Consider the following 13655-nt stretch of genomic DNA (forward strand, 5'->3'; position numbering starts at 1 on the left):
TTATGCATATTGGTTTCCTTTATGAGCCACTGACAGCTTTAATAATGGGTAATAAAGTTTTTTTTTCTTGTAACAGCGTAACATACCCTACACAATCAAACACTTTGGAAGGACCACAAAAAATAGCAACTGATGATATTTTATTGTTTAAGGCTTGTAAGATGTGGTGGATCAACGTATAAATAGCATTCTCAGTCGAGCCACCATTCTGAAGTCCATACGATGATATGCGAACTACATTATTTGTACTTCAATGTGAGACTGTTCTTGACTACACTACTGTTCGAGAATTTTCGTAAAAATGTGGACGATAGTTATTTAAATATATCTGGTGTCTTTCTTATAAAGCGGTTCAGCAGTTCTCTATTTTAATCTGTCTGTATAAATTCCCTGTGCCAGTAATGCATTACATATAAGACTGAGCTCATTACTTATTAAGTTAGAGGAAATTAATGAAATGGCTCTGAGCACTATGGGACTTAACACGTGAGGTCATCCGTCCCCTAGAACTTAGAACTACTTAAATCTAACTAACCTAATGACATCACACACATCCATGCCCGAGGCAGGATTCGAACCTGTGACCGTAGCGGTCACGCGGTTCCAGACTGAAGCGCCTAGAACCGCTCGGCCACTGCGGGCGGAGGAACTTAATGAAGTCAAAGCTAAGCGGCACTTGAGGTGGCAGGCATAAAGAATGGAATGACCCACGCGTCTAGCTCCAACTACCATTCCACTTTCAAAGTTTGTTGATTCCTTTCGTATGGCAGTAATCACAACGGACACCTTTTCACATGAATCACTTGAGTAAAACGACAACTCCGCCGATGGTGTGTCTTTTTATACCTTGTGTACGCGATACTACCGCCATCTGTGTATGAGCATAACCATATCCCATGACTTTTGTCACCTCAGTGTAAACTGGCCTTGGCTGCAGTGCTCTTCTGCGATGTACCAACTACTGATTTGTGCTCGTTGGTGACAGGTTCAATCCGAAGACGCTCAGCCTGGACAGCCGGCTGCAAATCCCTCGGCTGAGCATCGACTCCAAGTACAAGCTGTCCGGGCGCCTCCTGGTGCTGCCCATCAACGGCAACGGCGACGTACATATAGAGCCCGGTAAGTACAGCCCTCTGAGTGGGGCAGCAACTCCCGCCATAGAACGCAACCTAGTCCTAAGCTTGCTCTCTCTGTTCGTACGTCTCTTTTACCCAGTCTTAGTGACAACGTTCTGTTCATTTTCTATGCCACATTGCATTAACATGTTAAAGTGCTCACGAGATATAATTTTGCATCGCAGAAGTGGTTGGGGAACTGAGGGTGAGTGTTTTCAGCGTATGCATTAGAGAAAGTTGTCAGCTCGGAGAACAAACATACTGGACGTTTAACTCTAAGAGTTCCATATCCTTGAAGGTACACCCTCAACTTCTTTTTCTGGAATGGAGGAAGCGGGAGGAAGGGCAAAGGGGTATGCGGAAAATCATTACTCACAGGGTATTGCAATGGCGGAAGTTGAAAATATTGTGTCCGACCAGCCCTGAAGCCAGATGCTCAGCTTCTCTAGAACAGTTGCCTTAACAGCCCGACCACCAGGATACTCCGCTTTGGCAACCCAAATTCTGATCTTAGCGCACACTGCACTGCAGCGTCCCTTGTCAGTTACGCCGCCCACTCGCAAATTCTTGATGTCCTGTTCGGCTGAGAATCATGAATTCCCAACTACCCCTTCCTTTTTCTTCCCCCTTCCTCCATTTCAGAAAATTAAGTAGAAACCAACGCTCGGTTACGTTAACATACAAGAGAGCCACGGTTGTATGGTACACTATGTGTATGGACACCCCCAAAAACATACTTTTTTCATATTAGATGCACTGTGCTGCCACCTACTGCCAGGTACTCCATATCAGCGAGCACAGTAGTCATTAGACATCGTGATAGGGCAGAATGGGGCGCTCCACGGAACTCACGTACTTCGAAGGTGGTCAGGTGATTGGGTGTTACTTGTGTCATACGTCTGTACGCGAGATTTCCACACCTCTGAACACCCCTAGGTCCACTGTTTCCTATGTGATAGTGAAATCGAAACGTGAAAGGATTCATACAGCACATTAGCATACAGGCCGACCTCGTCTGTTGACTGACAGAGATCGCCGACAATTGAAGAGTGTCGTAATGTGTAGTAGGCAGACATCTATCCATACCATCACACACGAATTCCAGACTATGACAGTTAGGTGGGGGGTGAGAAAACTTGTATTTCATTGTCGATCAGCTGCTCATAAGCAACGCATCACGCCGGTAAATGCCAAATGACGCCTCGCTTGGTGTAAGGAGCGTAAACATTGGACCATTGAACAGTGGAAAAACGTTGTGTGATCAATCACGGTACACAATGTGGCGATCCGATGGCAAGTTGTAGGTGTGGCGAATGCCCGGTGAACGTCATCTGCCAGCGTGTGTAGTGCCAACAGTAAAATTCGGAGGCAGTCGTGTTATGGTGTGGTTGTGTTTTTCACGGAGGGGGTTTGCAGCCCTTGTTGTTTTGTGTGGCACTATCACAGCACAGACTTACACTGATGTTTTAAGCGCCTTCTTGCTTTCCACTATTGATGAGCAATTCGGGGATGGCGATTGCATCTATCAACACGATCGAGCACCTGTTCATAATGCACGGCCTGTGGGGGAGTGGTTACACGACAATAACAGTCCTGTAATGGACTGGGCAGCACAAAGTCCTGACCTGAATCCTATAGAACACCTAAGGGCTGTTTTGGAGCGCCGACTTTCTGCCAGGCCTCACCAACCAACATCGATACCTCTCCTCAGTGCAGCACTCCGTGAAGTATGGGCTGCCACTCCCCAAGAAACCTTCCAGCACCTGATTGAACGTATGCCTACGAGAGTGGAAGCTGTCATCAAGGCTAAGGGTGTGCCAACACCATACTGAATTCCAGCATTACCGATAGAAGGCGTCACGAACTTGTAAGTCGTTTTCAGTCAGGTGTCAGGATACTTTTGATCACATAGTGGATATGTTTAGGTGCCGATGCACAAATATTATTCTAACCCCTACGGGAATCACAAATAATATGCACGTAGTAGGTGTAATGGACAAGGGAAGCCGCAATGCACCGTCTTGTACTCATCGTCCTATGCATAGAGACAGCACTTTAGCAAACGAATGGGCACCAAAATATAATATTATAGCTAGGAACAGAATGGATCATGTGTTCGTCTCTGTCCAAAGACCAACAAACAATATTTACAGATGTACTACTTACACGTAGCCTCATTTAACGAATAACTTGTGGAACAGCTGCTGTGTGGTGGTTAACAGTGGTCTATAATTTGTCCGCTGGGATAATAAATCGATAAACACGGTTAATGCGTTATGTAATCGAAAAAAGAAAACCGTAAATGGAGGACATCGAAGTAAACAAACAAAAAATTGGAGTATATGGTGGAGACAGCTGCAAATAAACCGCAGTTTGAAAAAAAGAAGCTATTTCACGTGCGCAATCAAGGTTTATGTATTGCTTTAAACACAGGAAGATATTAGCATTTTTTCTGTAATTAACAATGGAAAGCAGCCATACGCTGGAGTACTGGTCGATATAACGTCAGAATCGAAACCGTTTAAGGGAGACACTTGAAAAAAAATTGTTTATAAAGCTCCATTCAAATCTCGATCTGCTTTAAAAATGTGGTGGAATGGATGTTGTACATCCAGATACATACAAGCATTTGCAGTGCTCTAGCCGATAGAATAACAGATTTTAACCGTAATTTCTTTGCGGAAATGGTTAACTTTAAGTTCTAGAGGGCTATACGAGGTTGGAATACGAGGGCTGATAACCAGAAACGGAACTAAAGAGAGTTTAGCATCATGCTTGCAGGAAATGTAAGAAATCTGAATGTGTTCTGTGTGGGTTCAAAATGGTTCAAATGGCTCTGAGCACTATGGGACTTAACATCTATGGTCATCAGTCCCCTAGAACTTAGAACTACTTAAACCTAACTAACCTAAGGCCATCACACACATCCATTCCCGAGGCAGGATTCGAACCTGCGACCGTAGCAGTTGCGCGGCTCCGGACTGAGCGCCTAGAACCGCTAGACCACCGCGGCCGACTGTTCTGTGTGGGAGAGGAGAGCTGGGAAAGTTAGTAAGTTCATACAAAATCCTACTGGGAGATAGTACGTGGATGCGGAAGGCAAGGCGGTGTAGGCGGCGTTCGAGGACGTGGAAGGAGTCGTACAATTTGGTGGAATGAACTGGCATAAAAGAGAGTTGGTGGATAAAAGTTTTTTGAGTGTGGCGTAAGGCGAAGGCATACATTTCCCACGTTCGTACGCTTAGTAGCTTTATTCATTGAACACTGTCGGCTTGTTGTTCTGTGCTTCGTAGTAGAAATGAACAATAATGCTCTTAAAGGTATTATTGAGTTGATTTATGCAAACATTCTCACTCTCAATTTCAGGAACTCCCAACATATTAAGCTATGCACATCTAAAGGTACTATACAAGTGGCAAGTGTAGCACATAGTGAGGATTTAATAACTGGGCAGGAAAGTTCTAAATTTTTAGATGGCCTTGTTCATGAAAATTTAAACTGGGAAAAACACATTTTGGAATTCCCAGAACAACTTAGATCAACTACATTTGTGATTCGAATCATTGCAAATCTTGGAAAGAGACAAATAAAAAGATATATTTTGCGTATTTTCATTCAACGATGTCATATGGAATAGTGTTCCGCGATAACTCATCTTTGAGAAATAAACTCATCATTGGTCAAGAACGTACTCTAAGAATCATATACTTTGTGCCCACCGACGGTCATGGTGGAAATATTTGTTTAAAGAGTAAGGCATTTTTGACTACTGTCTCACAGCACATTTATTCCCTTATGAAGTTTGTTGTAAATAATCAACTGTAGTTCAATAAGAACAATGATGGACATAATTGCATCATCAATAGAAAAAAATGACATTATTACTCCACATTAACGTTAACTTTAGCTTAAAAATGGACTCAAAATTCTGCAACAAAATTTTTCACCGCTTACTCAATGGTATTCAATGTCTGAAAAGATAGCAAAGTTAACTTTGAACACAAACGAAGAATTTCTCTCTTTGTAATGTGTAAAATGGGGTCTGAAGGAATTATTAACTCACTTTTGTCTTTAAAAAATAAATCAATTGCAATGATCAGCATGTAGCTACATTTACACATGTACGTCAGTGTCAGTTTGAAATGACTCGTACCACGTGATTACGACTAATCGTCAAATGATGTATAGAATACGAAACTAACTAATTAACCAGTTTCGCTGTCGGTTTACGGCCGAGCTTTAGTTCGAGGTATTTTAGTATCCTAGGTAATTCGATCGGACGATTGTAAGGAGTGACGTAGAAGTCAAGGGGGCGCTTCGAGGCATCCATGCTACAATTCTTCGAAAGGACCATGCACGTTACGATTTCGCAGGGCGCGACTGCTACGGTCGCAGGTTCGAATCCTGCCTTGGGCATGGATGTGTGTGATGTCCTTAGGTTAGTTAGGTTTAAGTAGTTCTAAGTTCTAGGGGACTGATGACCAAAGATGTTAAGTCCCACAGTTCTCAGAGCCATTTGAACCATTTTTGATTTCGCAGGAATGTACACGGAATGTGCTCATCGTCCCAGTCCTGCCTTGTCCTTGTCCCATTACGACGCTGGTAAAAATGGTGAGCTCTTTCATCGAGCAAAACGCTCAGTGATCCTTGCTCGGTACGTGCCTCCTACGCCGCTCTTAGCAAGGTCTTCAATCAGTGAGTCATGTGAATTTGGTGTTTCTACGTAAAGCATTCGGATTCCATTATTTTCCACAAGTGTCTAGTCAGTAGTTACGCAGCGCGAACACATACATCACTTTCGTAATGATAATCTGTTTTTTCTTCGTTCCGCAGAGAACATGGACGTGAGGGTTCACCAAAAAATGTCCTTGGTGGAGCGAGAAGGTCGTCGCTTCTTCCACGTCGACAGCTCGAAGGTCAACTTCACTGTCGGTGGTCTCAAGATGGAGTTCACGAACCTTTACAATGGCCAGAAGGCCCTGGGTGAGTAATGCACGATCATAGTGCGGTACATAGGGTACGCTTGCTCGGTCCCATTCTTTGATTCTGATTCACACAAAAAATGTACTTCCTTGTTTTGAAACAACCACAAGAGCAAACCTGCCTCTGGTAGTCGTTTGCTGCACTCAATAAACATGACAAAACGGATAGTGCAACTAGTTGCTGCACAGATTTTCCCCTTTTGGAGGAACTCCTTTGAAAAGATTACTTTCGAGATGAACTTTACTCGATATTCCTGTTTCATCATTAACTTTATTCCAGGTTGGTAATAATATTTATGGGAATGAAAACAATTTTTCTTTTGCTGAGCATACCATCGGGTGATGTTAGTAAGTGTAAATTTAAAGCTCCTTCAGTTATTAAGCATTCTTCCTTCATCTTTTTGAAATTATTCAGATTGTTAGGAAAGACAAAAATTGAATTGTGACAGAGAACAGGAAATCGACAGCAGCAAAAGCAAGAGAAGGAAAAATAGAAGGTGTACAGGTGGAAAGAAATAAAACGGAAAGCCGCCTATAAGAAATTTGCACATAGTACAATCTAATCATTGGTAACACTTGGTTTAACAATCATGAAAGCCTGTTGTATATGAGGAACGGACCTAAAGACGCCGGTCGAGTTCAGGTAGATTATAAGATGGTGAGACAGAGATTTAGAAATCAAATTGTAAGCTGCAAAACATTTCTTGGGGCAAATTGTAGACCGTGACCATAACTTAACGGTCATGAATTGCGGATTAAACCTAAGGAAGTTACAGAAAGGTAGGAATTTAAGGTGATGAGACCTGGATAAACTGAGAGAATTTAGAGGTTGTTGAGAGATCCGAAAAGAGCATTAGCCAACTATTGTTTGGAGTATGTAGAGGATAAACCGTAGTAGACAAATGAGTAAATTTGGGAGGTGATATAGTGGAAGCTACGGAGCAGCAACTAAGCAAAGAGTCAAGGTCCATTATAAATCTTTGGTATCACACGAGATACTGCATTTGATTGACAAAAGGAAAAGATATAAAAACACAAAAATGAAGTAATCAAAAGAAGATACAGATATGTAAAATAAGAGAAAGCACAATGCGGTGAAGTAAGATTGGCTAGTGTAGAAAAGCAAAGCTATAAAAGTATGCCAGCCTATGGGAAAGACAGATGTCGCTTTAAAAAAATCAAGGAAATCTTCGGAGAAAGAGCTCAGACTGCAAGAAAGGTTGAGCATAGAAGGTGAAGTTGAAAGATGGAAAATGAATTTGAAGTTGAAGGCAGTATTACAGAAAGGAAAGAACAAACTATGAAGATGAGATGCTTGATATGATACTGCGAGAAGAATTTGACACAGCATTGAAAGACCTCAATTAAAACAAGGTACCTGTTGTAGACGACAGTCCCTCGGGATTATTGTTTTTGGGAGGACATACTGTGACATAACTGTTCCATATACAAGGTCCGGCAGAAAAACCTCCCCTTTAAGGAAAGCTAATAAAAACAAAAACAAATAAGCTAGAACAATTTTATTTATACTAAATAAAAGTACATATTATGCCATTTTAGAAAATACTCTTATGGTCTTACTTTTTAAATAAAAATCCCTTAAATGGCTTCCTGCACTGTCGACACACTGATTGAGTCTTTCCCTGATGTTATTCATTACTCTTTGAGTCATTTCAGGTGGAATAGCTTCAACCTCTTGTGTAATTGCTTCTTTCAGGGCTCGTAAAGATTGTGGACGTTGTTCATAAACTTTTGCTTTTAAATAGCCCCAAAGGAAGAAATCACAGGGCGTTAAGTCCGGCGATCGTGGGGGCCAGCCAATGACTCCACGCAACGAGATCACATGTCCAGGAAACATTTCCTTCACCAATGCCAGTGACTGCCGCGCTGTGTGGGCTGTAGCACCATCTTGCTGGAACCACACGTTCTCTATTTCACCAAAAAGCTCCCTTAGTTGCGGTTGGAGAAAGTCGCGGAGCATGGCACAATAGCGTTCACTGTTGACGGTTAAATTCCTGTCATTTTCTTCAAAAAAGTAAGGACCGATCACTCCGGAATTGTAAACAGCACACCATACTGTTACTTTAGGGCTATGAAGTGGTCGTTGATGAAGTTCTTGGGGATTGTGTTCACACCAGTACCTGCAATTTTGGCTGTTCACTGTTCCGGCAAGGTGAAAGTGTGCTTCATCAGAAAAGATCACAATATCGTTGGGACGAATGTTCCGAAGAAGGTCTTGGCACAAACTTACACGGACACCACAGTCTCGTTCACTCAGTTCCTGCGTAGTTACAAGTTTGTAAGGATGCATTTTAAGATCTCGATGCAAGATTCTTCTCACACTTCGATCAGATATGCGTAATGCTGCCGCATGCTTTTTAGCGGATCGTCGAGGAGATTGTTGAACTGAAGCTCTAACTGCATCAACATTTCCGGGGCCTGTTGCAGTCCGTGGTCGTCCAGGTGGTTTCCTTTTTAATGCGGAACCTGTCTCACGAAAGTTAGCAACCCAAGAATAAATTGTTTTCTTATCGGGAACAGGGTCCCGTCGTCCGAGCGCAAAGCGAACGCGAAAAGCACGTTGAGTATTAATAGGCGATTCGCCATTTTGAATAAAATCTTCCACTACGAAGCCACGATGTCCACCAGACCACGCCATGGCGTACACTGAAAACGGCACGTAGGCAGCTACTTAACGACGCGCCCCCCACCACTCTGCTCCTTCTACTGTCCGCTGCACGTTACTTTGTAATCGGGGAGTTTTTTATGCTGGACCCTGTAATATTCAAGATATGTGACACAAGTGAAATACCCTCAGACTTCAAGAATTTAATAAACCCAACTGCAAAGACGCATGGTGCTGGTAAACGTGAATATTATCTAAATACGAGTTCAGTCAGTGGTGTTTGCAAGATACTAACACAAAATGTTTGCAGAAGAATGGAAAGACTGGCAAAAGCACACTTCGGGAAAGATGAGTTTGGGTTCTGGTGAAATGTAAGAACACTGACAATAAGACTTATCTTAGAAGACACGTTTAAGAAACGTAAATCTACGTCTCTAGCATCTGTAAATCTAGAGAAAGCTTTTGACAATCGTGACTGGAACACACTATTCGAAATTCTGAGGATAGCAGGGATTCAACACAGGGAGCGAAAGATTATTTACGACTTCTAACAGAAGCCAGATTGCAATTACAGGAGTTGAAGGGCATGGAAGGGAAGCAGTGGTTGAAAAGAGAGTGAGACAGTGTGGGTCGGCGGGTGGAATTATGTCAATTTTATGTTGTTTATATAAATGTTAGGTTTGTAGAATGTAAAACCAGTTCCTATTATTTAGAAGGTTATTTATGCTGTCTTTCGCCGTTCTCAACACTGGCTCTCTAACTACAATATTGGCAACCAGAAAGTGATTAGCAAAACGTGAAGCCTGTAATTAGAATTCCTAGTGCCCACTTCATCTGAGAATACACTTATAGTTACAGCTTATAGCTCTAATGAATTAGGAGATTGTCTGGGATTTATAATCAAAAACGGTCGTGAAAAAACGTTCTGTATTCTGAAAGTCACAGATGAAAACAAAAGAATCCACACAATCTAACTAACAGAGCTGTTCAGAGTCTAATGCGCTGATGCAACTATAAATGTCCAAATTAAATGTTTAAATGAATGCTCGCCATAATTTGATGATTAGGTTCATCAAACGCCACGCTAAATAATGGTAGAATGTTTGTCCTGTGGCGGCACGTGAAAATACGACAATACGCAAACTGAAGATCGATAATTAAAGTCATCCCAGAATTAACACTTCACTCGAAAATGATTTCATGGTTACGCGTATCCCGAGTAACTTAATACGGCATCCGAGGCTGTTTGTAGCAATGATATCGACGCGACGCGACGCGACTCCCGACACAGATGGCGTGCTATTCAGCGTCTGGCGAGAACAGGGGCCTTGCTTCCTCGCGCAGCTTTCTTATATATAAAGCCGCGGTGCGGACGGCTAGGGGAACGCCTGATCAAATCGGCTCTCCCGACTAGCCGCTGGGCTAGTAATGCACCACTTTAAGTCATTGAATAAATCATAGCTTCTTTTGCTGATGGCCGATGAAGCTCTCAATTTAAATGTGCATTCAGCACACAGGTGAGTAATCATAATAAAAGTTTGACGTGGCTAAGTTAAATATTTTGGGTGAGAGAATTAATTTAATTACACTGCACGCAGTAGACGAGCTCTGAACTTGCCCTTTTGAGATACGCTATCGCTATAGTTTTATAGTTATTCAAATGAAACTTCTCACATCTTTATGGTTATAGTGGATCTCCATTCTACTTAAATCTAAACATCCTAGCCTTATTTATTAGCCTACTTAATCATTATTGATTCCTTAAGTTTTAAGACAAAAACCAGAAAATTATGAATTTCAACTAAAATCTTAATTTGTGAGATCCAAAGTACTGTTTCTATTAAATTATTATTGAAAAGGAATCTAAGTATAAATTTTTAGATCTCTAGCTCTTTTCTGTTGCGCCAATGATTTTTACAGAAAAACGTCCAAATTTCGAAAATAGTTAAAGTTATCGAACTGATATTCAACACATATTAATTTAGTATTACTCCTGACATGCTAGAAACATTTCAGGTTATTCACTTGATTTTTAAAGTATTGTGCAACATTTATGACGTCAGAGCTAGTTACAGCGGACTGGCTGGCACACAATGGAAAGACTGCTGTGAATTTACTACGGCGTGAGTAGGCTGCCTCCCTACAACAGGGTTTTAGCTTATCGCCGATGTTATTTACGCAGCTCAACAATTTCTAAGGAACACAGACATTGTTGGACAGGAGTAAACACACACAATGATGGACGACACGAAATACAGTACATGCTTGATATAGGTGTAATCGTTTATTTATAACGAAAAATGATACAGATTTCACCACACTGGAAAGCACGATAACAGACAAAAATATCGTTCATTTTTTGCGCTGGTCAGACTCACAACGTAACGGTCGATATCGGGTTTTCAATGAGGAATATGCCCTCCTCGGGGACTAAGGTATATTTTGCACCTGTGGTTCATAATTGCTACCAAACTGTTGAGGAGTCTCTGGGAGATGTTGTCCCACTCCTCTCTCAAGGAGGTTTTCAGTTATTGCACGGTTCAGAGAGGGGAGGGTGGGGGGTTCGTAGAGAAACACTTCTGTAAAGAGCATCCCATGTCTGACAATTACGCAGGCCATTCCATTAGTTCAGTATCTTCACTTTCCAGTATGTCCGACACCTCAGTGGTCCAGTGTGGAGAGGCATTATCGTTCACAAAAAGAAAATCGGGACTTATTGCGCTCATAAAGGGACGGCATGATACAGAATAATCTCCCTGGAATACCGCTGTGCTGTAACGGTACCTCGAGCGAAGAAATGCAGAAAAATTCGACCATTGTTCATAATGCTTGCCCACACCATAAAGCGTGGGCCGTACTGATGACGTTCATGAACCTTCAGTGTTTTGTAACGTGTTCTATTATTCTACTCTCTCTCTCTATCTTCACATTCGTATTTGATGGCCAGACTCACTTGCCATAGTGAAGCAGGATTCGTCGCAGAACATCACTCTGGACCACTGTTGCTGACCCTAACCAACATCCCTCCTACACCGAAGAACTCTTTTTTGATCGTGGCATGGTTGAAGTGGGATGTATTTAAAAGGCTTTTGAACGTACAAACCAGCATGATTTAATCGCCACGAAATGATTCTGGTACAAACACGTGTACCGGTAGCGGCTGCAAGTTCTCCAGAAATCTGCCTGGAAGTGAGATTTCTGCTCCTTTTTGCCACTAGAACTACGTACCGATCCTTTTGCCGTGTGGTGGTCAGTTTACGGCCACAGACATGATTTCGCATACATTTCCACCTTGAGCGGACTTTTTTTAATCGCGAGATGACACTTTTGGAAACACAAATCACTGTGGCCACAGTAGTGCCACTTTGACACTAGGCGCTACAGTCTGGAACCGCGCGACCGCTACGGTCGCAGGCTCGAATCCTGCCTCTGGCATGGATGTGTGTGATGTCCTTAGGTTAGTTACGTTTAAGTAGTTCTAAGTTCTAGGGGACTGATGATCTCAGAAGTGAAGTCCCATAGTGCTCAGAGCTATTTGCTTCGAGCCGTCCAGTCGCTCGTCCACGATCGTAAACACTCAAATGTCTTGCAGACATGCTGCGTACCATACGGAATGTCGCATTAATCGGTTCCACAACAACCTTCGTCAAATACCGTACTGTATGGACTATCGAACGCATCCAGAACCTTCGTGCACAGGCTTTGCTGCAGTTATCACGTCCCACTCTCTATATTTCCCTTTCGTCTCATTAGTCGGTTATTCCGTTGCAATTGGCAGTTGTTCCCTAACAAGTGTCACTTGTTCCTCAGCAATTCTCAAACAGTGCAATTTGTACATTGAACAAGCAGTGAATGAAACCAAGGACAAATTTGCAGAGGAAATTGAAGTTAAGGTAGGAGAAATAAATCTCTTAAGCTTTTCAGTGAACTAAATCTGTTAAAGACGGCAAAGAATATTGAAGGTAAAACAAGAGGAATCGAATGTAGTCGAATTAAATCAGGCGATGCTGAGGCAGTCAGATTTGGAAATCCAGACACTAAAAGTACTAGATGAGTTTTTCTACTTGGGGGCAGAATAACTGACGATAGCAGAAGCGGAGAGAACATAAACTGTATGTCGACAATAACTAGAAAAGAGGTTCTGAGTAAGAGAAAAATTTGTTGGCATCGAAAATCAACTTGTGTCAGCAATTATTTTGCTTATATGGAAGTGAGACGCAGTATTAAACAGTTCACACAACAATGAAATAGAAGCTTTTCTAATTTGATTCTAGAGGAGAATGCTCAAGGTCGGATGGATAGTTAGGATAACCAATGAAGAGGCACTGAATGGAATTGAAGACAATAGGAATTTATGCTGCAACTCAGCTAAAAGAAGGGATCGGTTGACAAGACACATCCTCAGGGCTCAAGAAATCATTAGTTTGGTAGTGATGGGACGTTGAGAGGGTAAAAATTGTAGAGGGAAACTGAGACATGACTACAGGAAGCAGATCCAAATGGATATACACTATGTAATCAAAAGTATCCGGACACCCCCAAAAGCATACGTTTTTCATATTAGGTCCATTGTGCGGCTACCTACTGCCAGGTACTCCATATCAGCGACCTCAGGAATCATTAGACATCGTGAAAGAGCAGAATGGAGCATCCGCGGAATTCACGGACTTCGAACGCAGTCAGGTGACTGGATGTAACTCTTATCATTTCGATACTCCTAAACATCCCGAGGTCTACTGTTTACGATGTGACAGTGAAGTGGAAACATGAAGGGACACGTGTAGCACAGAAGCGTACAGGCCGACCTCGTCTGTTGACTGACACCTTTGGGATATTTTGGAACGCCGACTTCGAGCTAGGCTTCACCGACTGACCTCTATACCTCTCCTCAGTGCAGCACTCCGTGAATAAATCTTCCAGCGCCTGATTGAA

The 13655-nt window shown here is 42.3% G+C and overlaps 1 protein-coding gene across 1 annotated transcript in view; it reads left to right on the plus strand.

The window, feature by feature from the left end:
- LOC124595788 (circadian clock-controlled protein daywake-like) overlaps window positions 1–13655 on the plus strand; it is a 79090-nt gene that overhangs the window by 51205 nt on the left and 14230 nt on the right. Inside the window, exons 4-5 of the mRNA XM_047134676.1 lie at window positions 986–1119; window positions 5949–6098. Of these exons, the coding sequence (XP_046990632.1) occupies window positions 986–1119; window positions 5949–6098 (284 nt within the window). The remainder of the gene's footprint in view (window positions 1–985; window positions 1120–5948; window positions 6099–13655) is intronic.

This window comes from Schistocerca americana, chromosome 2, assembly GCF_021461395.2.
Source record: "Schistocerca americana isolate TAMUIC-IGC-003095 chromosome 2, iqSchAmer2.1, whole genome shotgun sequence".
Lineage (NCBI taxonomy): Eukaryota > Metazoa > Arthropoda > Insecta > Orthoptera > Acrididae > Schistocerca > Schistocerca americana.